The following is an 11,262-nucleotide window of genomic DNA, read 5'->3' on the forward strand; positions in this document are numbered from 1 at the left end:
CTCACAAGACTTCCCCAGAATCAACCCTCGAGGTTCGACTGTGTACTTCCAGGTTATTACCCTTTCAATAAAGAAGATTCAGAAATAAGGCTCTTTGATTGCCTTCCAGAGATAGTTCAGATCTGCTTCTTTGAATGTCTTTGCATTGTCTGAGTCTCTTTGCTATGAACTTCTTTTGTGCTAAAAGGAAGTTATGCGTATTAGATTGCAAAAGTATGGCCCTAGTGAGTTTGCCTATTGGGGAATTCCCTTGTCCAGTTCCAGTAAGCTTTCCACTCTCATCTCAGCAGTGACAAATCACACAATTTTATTTATCCAAGCTTAAAGCCTTGTAGATGAAGTTCTAATTAACTTTTTAATAGCCTAACAAAGGTCAGCAAACATTACATTATAATAGGTGGAAACTTTAATCTATTGAAAGATGATTGTTTAGATAGATCCTCTACAAAAATCAGCCAGTGTAGGACATAATTATTTAACAAAAACTGGGTCTTTCAGATCCTTGGAGATTGAAAAATCATCAAATTAAAGCCTTTTCCTCCTTTTCCCATGTTCATCATACTTTTTCTATATAATTTTTTTCTCTTGCTGTCTAATAACACCCTCTTGTTGTCTCAGATCCTGCTGTCAATTGAGAATATTTTTTCTTATTTCACCTTCTTTTAAATTCTCAGATGATTCTTTTACAGATTTGAGTTGTATGTTGAATTTAATCAAACTGCTGATATGGGATTAAATATACTGTGTGAGGCATTTAAAGCCTTTATTCGGGGACAAATATATATGTCATAGTCATAGAAATCGAATGCCTCTAAACTATCTACCAATCTATGCTTCCTCTCACTATCTATACACTGTATACTGTTACTTTCAGAACATAATTTGATGATAAATGTGATTGCCAGGTTGCATTTCTTCAAGCAGTCTGATAAAGATGCGAAGCTCCTAGCACATCAAGCATGTGCTTTTAGCGTTTTCAGATAGATCTCCTCCATCTGATCTATAGAGAACTAATTATCTGATTTGGGGAACAAATATCTGATCAAGTGAGAATCAACAACGTAGTATTTAAATATATATATTATTATAAATTTTGACTTATGATCTGACTTACAGGCAAATTCTTAATACATTGGATTTCCCCAAGAGAGTTTGGCTGAGGACATGGTTAACCCCATTCCTGAACTAGAAATATTGGAAGCAATTGGTTCCATGAAATCCAACAAATCTGCAGGCTCAAGACAGGTTTCCAACCGAGTTCTACAAGGAGTTTGGATCTTTTCTAACCCCCATATTAGCAGCATTGGTTAGTGATTACTGTAAAGCACCAACTCTTATTGAGCTTGTGCAACATTGCTCTTTGTAATCATTAACTGATATATCATCAATTCCTACATGAAAAACTACTTTTGAAAACCAACGCTTGCTTAAGACCTGTAACAGTCGAATGTAAGTAGCCCCTGCTGCTCATTAACTCTTAAGGAGCCTGAGGAACTTTTACCAAGGGATAAGTGCTTGTTTTCAGCAACCCCCTCAGCCACTTCAAATACCTGATCCTGAACTTCAGCCTCCCCAATGCTGCAGCAGTATTTCACACCCTGCTAAATGACATTCTCATGGATTTTCTGAATCATTTATACTTGTATAACGTGGCATCAGCCACATTTTCAGCGGCAGTAGTTGGTCTCTCATACATGCATACACACACACAAAGGTCAACAAATGAAGCAATGAAATGAAGGAATGTTTCTAGTATTGTAGGCTATTTCTCAGACTGTGAGCATAAAAAAGAAGTATCAGTTTAACCTTCTTGCAGTTCTTTAGTATGGCTTTAAAATTTGTATTACGTACACCAGTTCACTGAGAATCTGGAGGCACTGGAGTTGCTTTTGTGTGGTTTGTATGGGGAATTCCTTGTTGCATTATGAAAGGGTAGGGTTTAAGCCCTAGCACTGCCAGGCTGCCACTGTTTGGACTAACCCTGCAAAGAAAGAATTTCACTTATATTGGACAATATACATGTCACTGTGTTGTACTGTATATTGTCCAGCTTTGTGGTGGGTTGCAGAAGGCCTTGATGGCTGCAGAGGTGTTTTGTTGATGTCTTAGGGTTTTAACCGTTTCTGGCTTGTCCAATCACAAAATGTATTCTTCAATCAAACATTGTTTTATAGTGGAGGGTAAATCATATTCTCCACAAGACCTTAATTGACATAATAGTCTCTGAGTTATGTGGTTTTACACTTTTTTATGGCGTAAAGTTAGAATTTTTTCATGAATTTTGTAACATGGATGAATATGTACTTAAATTACCTTGCTCTCATCTCTCAGGAAATCGTAAGAAAAAGTAAACAGAATAAAGCATAATAAAAGAAGAAAATGGGCAAGTGCAGTATTTAAGGTTTTGTTTTTATACTCAGTCTCCCTTCAGATTATCAAGAGGAGTTCTGTGAAATGGGGTGAGAACATGAGAAACTTTGTGTGCCCTTTTGGTATTGAGTTATCAGATTTATGGGTAAGGAGTTTTGGGTGCTGTCTCTTTGGCCTGCCATCTGTTTTAAGCCAGTGGCCTAAATCAATATATCTGACACATATTTTCTTGGGCTGAAAGGGTCTTCCCTTGGTCAGTTTTCGAACACTCACCCTGTTGTTTGCAGGACGGCTAAAATTACCCAGACATGGATGAGAAGCACTTAGCTTCTCAGGAACCCATGGATATTGGTTCCTGTGGCCAAATAATTAGAAATGTTAGATTGTTGAAGAGAACCTGTTCCCATGGTCATGACTAGTAATTTTCACATTTCCAACATAAAAAACAAATGTAAATAATTAATTAGGACAACTAAATATTTTTTCTATAGATAATCAGTTCTAAAAAAGCAGAAAAAATCTCTGATATGCAAATGGAGAAATAACCATTCTGCTGGCACTATTCCTGAATTCATTTTCAAAACTGAACCCACACAGTAAAATACATAACCATATGCATTTATTTTTATTATTTAGGAACCCAGACAGTGATCTTGGTCCTTGGTGTCACATTTATAAAGGCTCCCAGCTGACTTGGGAGCTCTGTGATATTCCCAAATGCTGTAAGTACACATAATTAATAAAACAGATGATTATCATTACTGTTCATGTTGGTTCTCAGGTCAACAGTTGTCAAAAATCGGGCAAATGCCCTTCCTCATACAATTATGAAATTCGTAATATATATTGAATTACAATGGCATACTATTTCTTGACCGAAGTTTAATTAACTAACTTTAACTGAATTATCTGTTAGACCAAATTGTTGAAAAAGAGGTTTTTATCTATTAATGTACTTTTTATTAACATAATGCCACTCCCTTGTATTACGTGTGTTTGTGTGTCTAATTAGTGATGCCTTTTCTACACAGCAAGGAAACCATCTACCATTACAACCCTTGGACCAAGAGCCCCTACAACTGCCATCAGAGGAAGTGAGAATGCTCAGGCACAAATATGATGCAAACAGTCTTTGTTTAGCAGCCTCCTTACCTAATTTTTTTAGAATATTTTAACTGACACAGATAAATATTGTTCATTATTTCAGCTTCTTGTGGTCAGCGTTCTGAAAGGCCAGCTAGTTCTCTGCCAATATACAGAATACTTGGAGGTCAGGTTAGTGACATCAAACAACAACCATGGCAAGCTGCTATCACTGTGTACTCACCACGTACCAAATCACATAACTTTTTGTGTGGGGGAGTCCTCATTGACTCCTGCTGGCTCCTCTCTGCAGCACACTGCTTCCAGGAGAGGTGAGCATACAGTTTTTTCCAAGTTAGCCAGTTGATTTGGCTTTTCTTAAAATTTGCGTACAATTGATTTAAAAGAAAATCAGCTTAAACTTATTGACTACACTTCAAAAATAAAATGTATAATTTGTGTCACACAATTATGTGTAATTTGTCTGTTTTACACATTTCAAGCAATACAGTATATAATATAAAATAACTTTTACATTTACAGACACACATATAATATATGTATATATGCATTTTATTTACAATATATATATATATATATATATATATATATATATATATTTATTTATTTATTTATTTTTTTAATTTTTTTTAATTTTATTTTTTTAAATTAACTCTGGCATCATCTTATGGGTGTATATATAGATTTACAGAAAACCACATGCATGTGATCCTTGGCCGAACCTTCAGGCTTCAGAATTCTAGCAGTGAGCAGATATTTGATGTGGAGAGGTATTGGATTCATGAAGAATACAACGATGTGAATTATGATAATGACATAGGTAATTTTGAGCTCTATCTATCTATCTATCTATCTATCTATCTATCTATCTATCTATCTATCTATCTATCAGAACCTGTAAAGAACGGGTATAGTTAACACTACTGGACTGTGTACATTTTAATGCCCTATGTGTTATTTAATGCATTTATTTATTGCTTTGTGTTTTAAACTGTCTGATATGATGTGAGGCTATGTGTTCATTGTCAATCAAGTTCATTTGTTTTCATGAGTCATTTTTGAAGTGGTCATCTGCTAATGAGTGTGGGGGAGGGTCAAAAAGCCCACGAAGGTGACGAGAGAGAGTGAGTGAGAGTTGAGTACAAAAAAAACTGTGTCAGTAAGTTTGACCCTGTCTAGGTGCGCTTGTTCAGACTTTTGGGAACAGTTGGTCCCGTGAAACCAGCCTCACTGGTGAACAGCAAACCATCTTTGTCCATTTCAGCTAATGCTAACAACATTTAGCTACACAAGTTAGCGGACATTGCGCTGAACACGTTTGGCGAGCTGGAGCTTCGATGGATAACTGCATGCTCGGGTGCAAATACTGTGACCACTAGCGGATAAGTTTAGACTATGGGACATTTCTTTGGCTGTTGTGGGTGGACTTTTTCTGAGTGGTAAGCTAGTTATTGTTAATGCCCTAACTTTTCAGCCTGGTGAGTTATATAAAGTATACCAATGGGCCCCAACGACAACCACTTTGAGTACTGTTTAGTTTGTTGTTTTATTGATTTAAGAAGAGTACTGTTTGCTCTTTTACTTGCTTTGAAGGCCTTATGAATGGTTTGCTCTTCGGGGGTTATATTTCTGAGAATTTATTGATGAAGCTGCAGCCTAACTATTGCAGGAAATAATTAATAAATTCTTATTTTCTATTTTATTATATACTGGGTGTAGTGGCAACTCATTCATCTACGCACACGTGCACACATAAAAACAAGGAGTTCAGGATAATGTAATGTTATTGCATTTTCATGTTCTGATGATATACAATATGCACTAGCTTCAAAGTAAGTGTAGTAATCACCAGGCACCACGCTACTAAATTTGATTAGTTTTTTTAGTCACTTTAAATACTATTTCCCGTTTTGTGTTATTAATCTACTTAGGTACAAAGAGATCAGCTAGTTTTACCATCCCGCCACTGAGAGTCCTGCTGCGCCACTCATATATATATATTATACGGTATCCCTAAGAAACGGGAAGCTAGTCAGGTGATACTAGATGTGGGCCATGGTTGTCTAGGTTTCAGGTGATGCCCAACTGTGAACAAAGGGTTACATATCTATATATCTATCAATTCTACCTATCCTATATAATCTATGTAGTATAAAACTAATCAGCCATATCATTAAAACCATTAACTGGTGAACTGAATAACATTCATTATCTTACTTGTCAAGGGGTGAGATATATTATGCAGCAAGTGAACAGTCAATTCTCAAAGTTAATATTTTAGAAGCAGAATAAATGGGCAAGTGTTTGAGCAACTTGGTCCAAATTGTGTTTGTTCCTAGGTTCCATTGGATTTAGTTCTTACCAAAAGTGGTCCAAGGAAGGACAACCTGTAAATCAGCAACCAAAACTAGGTCATTCAGAATATTCAGGTAGTCAGAGGACGTTATTTTTTTGGGCAAATAATGTTGCTGAACCTAGACCTGGCCAACTTATCCAAACCCAGATCCTAACACTACCCCACAGGCTTGTACAATGGGCATTATCCATGATGAGTGCATCACTTCATCTATCTCTTTTCTCACCCTGATGTGCCCATCTAAAACTCTGAAACAGGGTAAATTATTAATTGCAAATGCAGTAATTTAAATTGAATCAAATCGTTATACTCCCTAGTGAAGTAAAGATGTATCACATGTAGTAGATGTATCATATGTAAAATATCTGTTTTCCAAATCATTGAATTTTGAACTGTTTTAAGGATCTATAAAGTTTCTTGATGCATATCTCCAAAGATGGATTCTGTGGAATAGGTGATGAGAGAATTCATGGTTAAAGAACAAAAGTCTTCCTGTGTTAGTCAGCCCACCTCTTGATCCTAGCTCATCAGATTTTTGGGTGAGGAGTCTTCTCGAGACTGTCATCTTTTTTTGGACAGTGGCATAAATAGATTTGCATTCATTCTAAATGTTTAGTTACCGTAACTCTAGCTGAAATTAGGCAGGCACAAACCAGAGGTAATTACCTGACACCACAGTGTCTGTGAGTGTGATTCCACAATCCGTGGACCCCTTTGGCCAAACAATGAGAGTTCCTGTTTAGAGCTGGGTCTTTCGAATTATGTTGTATCTCTGCTCTTGCCTCCTACACTAGCTTGAACTTGTATTGTTAAAGAAAGGTAGATGTAGAGATGAAAACCCTCATACTGTCATAAATGTAAGTCTTATATTATGAGTTTGGTTGTATGATGACAGTTGTTTTATTGAATACAAAGTTTCATTTCATTCTTTGTCTAACAGCTCTGTTAAAACTGAAGAGTGAATCTGGCATCTGTGCTGTAAATACTCCAGAGGTGCTGCCGGTCTGTTTACCAGACCTTGGAATGGTTTTCCCAGATTGGATGGAGTGTGAGATTTCTGGTTATGGCAGGGACAAAGAATGTAAGGTTTAAACTTTTTCCTCTGTGACATGAACATAAAACAAGATTAATGAACTGAAGTATAATAGATCGCATTTATCTTTTTTAGTCTCGCCATTCTATTCTGAGCAAATAAAACAGGGTCATGTGCGCCTTTGGCCCCAGGAGCAGTGTGTGCCAAAGAAACTCTCTGGGCGTGAAATCACGGCTAACATGTTGTGTGCTGGAGACACACGTGGCCTGGACGATGCCTGCAAGGTAATGACTTTGAGCACATTCCCCAATAAAATATTTTATAGCACATGCATGTACCATGTGCTATTGTATATATATATATATATATATATATATATAAAGGAAATGTCTCTGTCTTGGTGTACTGTAACTCTGAACAGATAAAAATTATTTACTTGCCTGTCTCACTTCTGAGTAGCTGTTTATTTTTCTCCCTACTTTTAGGGTGACTCAGGTGGTCCTCTAGTCTGTGAAAAGGACAGCCAGATGACCCTCCTAGGTTTGATCAGCTGGGGGGATGGATGTGGAAAGAAGGACATGCCAGGTGTTTACACACGTGTTACAAAATACACAACCTGGATTTCCAGCAAGATGAGATCAAACTAAAACACAAATTCCAAGAACAGTGGCTAAAAGTAGACTAATTTGAAATCATCTTTTGGATTTTCAGAGAGAAATTGATTAAATAATCCAGTTCTAAATGTATTGCCCTTATTTTTTCCATACAGCAATCTCAATGCACTCAAATAGGTGTAATGGTGGAATATGTACACAAATGTACTCTTATACAGAAATACAACATGTGTATATTATTATGTTCCCAAGTCCAGTAAATATAAATCTGCATTTAAAAATATAAATGATTAAAGTTTGAAAACTGTATTCACACTGTATCACAATAAATATATTTAGAGGTTAATGTGTGTCTAACCTAAGTGCCTAACTGCCCTCAACTTGCATAATGTAAGGTAAATATGGTAAGATATGGTAATGGGATATATATATATATATATATATATATATATATATATATATATATATATATATATATATATATATATATATATATATATATCCCATTGTATTTATATATAGGTAAATATCCTTTTAATTTCATTTATATTGTGAAAGAATTTCTGATTTTACACAGTTATCATATAGGTTTCCTAGTGCTTTTTAGTGCATACAGTCCCACGCAAAGGTATTTGCAGGTCAAGGCCAATTATGTTGTTGTATATGTAGAAAAATGTTAGGAATCAAGGAGTATAAAACAATTGATCAAATTTTCAGCTTTAATTTCACAGATATCTGTGTTAAACAACACCTTTCATGGCAGACCACATGTAACATCATATGCGACACTGATGATGGGGATCATCCCCAGATCTCTGCCTGCAGCTCATTCGCCGAAAGTAATAAGACCAATCCCAAACACAAGATTCCAATGCGTCTGTAATTTAATTAAACAATATAAATGTAATAAACATAACAAACATGAACATAACAAACGTGGTAAACATGACAACAGAGCACACGTAACTAAAATAACTTGAACTATACAACATTCAAATCAATGTGATAAGACAAAGACTCACAAACACCAAGATACTCAGACAGACATATATAACACACTTAATCAAAACTAATGAGACCCTGGTGACATGGTGGAAACAAGGTAGGGGCGTGGCACCGCCCACATAGAAACAATAAAACACGTGAATATGAGGAGACCTGCCAGCCTGCCCTCTATTCGTCTGGCCGGGGACTGACAAATCTCCTGACACCGCACAATATTCATATGCAAAAATGTGTACACATTTGGAAGAGATATTCTTGAAATAAATTAAAGGAAAGAACATTTAATATTTGGTTGTACATCCCTTGCTTGTTTTAACTGTATCAAGCCAGGAAAAACACTGACAATACCAAAATGTTAGATTCTTCTTTTGTGATGCAATTCCAAGCTTTGAACAGGGTTGTGTTCTGACCTGTTCTTTGGAAGTTGCTGGTGATGCCACTTTTGGGTTTTTTTCACAGCTTTCACAATGTTTCCATTATCAACAGTTGTTGATTTCATTGGCCAACCCATTCAATGTCTGGTTGTTAGTACAATAGTGATTTTCTTTATTTTTCAGGATATTCCATCTTGTGTTTGCTGTTCAGTGACTGTGAAATGTCTCTGCAGACATGTTTGATTTTGCCCTTTTTTCTCAGATGGACATGTCAAAACCATGAAAACATTAGAAAACATTAAAAAAAACAATGTCTCAAGCCAATGAGTAGAATTCAGTGCTATTATTTGTTTTAACACCTAAAGCAACTATTAATCACATATTACAATATTTTACCTTTTGATGGTCAATCAAAAGGTGCGATGTTCTAAGATGGTTGACACATCTCGATGTAGATTTCAGGAAATTAAAAATAAACTAATGATCTGATCTTCTGATCTCAAACACAAATGTCTATAGTGTATATCAAAAACAATATATGTGGCCTTGCCATTACAATACTTTTGAATGGGAGTGTATAAAAGTTACACATACAATATTATTTAAAGTGATGTTTTTATTTTCCATTTTTTAAGCACCTCTGCTGGCTCAGAGAGATTTTTATGTGGTCTGATATTTTAGGTCAGGTCAAGTAAGACCTTTGTTCATTGTTTATTAAAAGTTTAATCCACATAATTGTAACATGGTGTTAGTCTTTGTATTTTGACAGAGATATTTTTAAATATACAATATTGTATCAAGTTCATGTAACTTTATCACCTGTAATTGTATTATTTAGCATTAAATAAATTGTAATTCCACATTTTCTTTGCAATAGCATTACTACATTTTTACCTTTTAAGTTAACTTGTTTAATTTAAATTTGTATGACTTCTTAAAGTTGTAGTTAATTAGTTGTTTGAGTGTTCATTATTTTAGCAAATTCAGAAAGGAGCTTGTTAACATAACACCATAAGTGCAGGCACTTAATGCTTTTATAAAACATAGCAGAGAGATATACATACAAGAGTCATAGAGTCAGACAAGATCAGGAAACAAAAATTTTAATAATTTAAATAATCTAAGGTCAAAACAATGGTATGGTAACAAGTGGTACAGAGATGAACAGACCTTATATATTTTTCAGCGAATTGAACTATCAATCATACTTATCATACTTCATACAATCATATCATACTATCCTATATAATTGTGCCAGGATGTGTTTGAGTTTAGGTGTGTGTAATTAATGAGTTACCATTACCATATTTTTACCATGGGAGGAATCATGCCCAGTCCTCTTAATTGTTCGCAAATATAGTTCTTAGGAAATATCCAATCCCCACACCTGTTTCAGATGCATCAGCTTCTTCTATTAAAGGATTTTTGGTATTGGGTGTTTCGAGGTAGGTGCTGTGGTGAGAGCATTGTTTAGTAGTTAACTGACCACAGGTTTCCACTGCAGCCTCTTAGCTCCATGCATTAATAGGGTGATCAGTTGGGTTGTGGTGCTGCTAAATCCTTGTAGGTATAGTTCTTTAACACAGCTTCGTTGATGTATTAATCCTAGCTTGTATCTCCATAGCAGAGGGTAGATATTTCTGGCATTTCCTGCAGCTCAGGGGTGTAGTGGAAATTTTAAATATCATGAGTGTTTATATGTGCTTTCACAAATTCTGTGTGTAGGACTAGGGAGAGAGAGAACAGGTAGGCATGTCCCTACCATAAACATTCCCACCACAAATGTTCCTGCCATAAACGTTCCTGCCATAAAGGGATGGGAAATTTAGGGGAGTGTGGGTGCATGTGCTTGATAAGATCTGACCTTAATGAGGTGACTAAGAGGTCACATAAACGCAAGCACACACACCAGGCTACACAAGCACATACCTAGCTCTGAATCCTGTCTCTTCTTCAGTGACACTGTCTCTAAACCATACAGCATGGCCGGTCTCACCACTGTCCTGTACACCTTCCCTTTGATTCTCCCTGATATATTTCACAATGTCATCTGCAAACATCAACGTCCAAGGAGACTCCTGTCTGACCTCCTCTGACAACTGGTCCTTTACTATAGAAACAGGAAGGGGCTCAGAGCCGATCCCTGATGCAGTCCCACCTCCACTTTGAACTCCTCTGACTGACCTACAGCACACCTCACCACTGTCCTGCTCCTCTCATACATGTCCTGCACCACTCTGACATACTTCTCTGCTACTCCTGACTTCCTTATACAGTACCACAGTTCTTCTCTTGGCACCCTGTCATACGCTTTCTCCAAGTCTACAAACACACAGTGCAACTCCCTCTGTCCATCCCTATACTTCTCCATCAAAATCCTCAGACCTCAAAAATTGCATCTGTTGT

General features: G+C 36.3%; 1 protein-coding gene across 4 annotated transcripts in view; it reads left to right on the forward strand.

Moving 5' to 3' along the window:
• The window catches only part of plat (plasminogen activator, tissue), a 52,180-nt gene extending 42,462 nt beyond the window's left edge, over positions 1 to 9,718 (forward strand). For all 4 annotated transcript variants that reach the window (XM_047799889.1, XM_047799888.1, XM_047799891.1 and 1 more), the window contains 7 exons: positions 3,007 to 3,092; positions 3,402 to 3,464; positions 3,578 to 3,785; positions 4,158 to 4,294; positions 6,771 to 6,911; positions 6,999 to 7,147; positions 7,349 to 9,718. In XM_047799889.1, the coding sequence (XP_047655845.1) occupies positions 3,007 to 3,092; positions 3,402 to 3,464; positions 3,578 to 3,785; positions 4,158 to 4,294; positions 6,771 to 6,911; positions 6,999 to 7,147; positions 7,349 to 7,510 (946 nt within the window). In that variant the 3' untranslated portion in view covers positions 7,511 to 9,718. The remainder of the gene's footprint in view (positions 1 to 3,006; positions 3,093 to 3,401; positions 3,465 to 3,577; positions 3,786 to 4,157; positions 4,295 to 6,770; positions 6,912 to 6,998; positions 7,148 to 7,348) is intronic.
• Positions 9,719 to 11,262: the final 1,544 nt, after the last annotated feature.

Source organism: Tachysurus fulvidraco, chromosome 14 (assembly GCF_022655615.1).
Source record: "Tachysurus fulvidraco isolate hzauxx_2018 chromosome 14, HZAU_PFXX_2.0, whole genome shotgun sequence".
Lineage (NCBI taxonomy): Eukaryota > Metazoa > Chordata > Actinopteri > Siluriformes > Bagridae > Tachysurus > Tachysurus fulvidraco.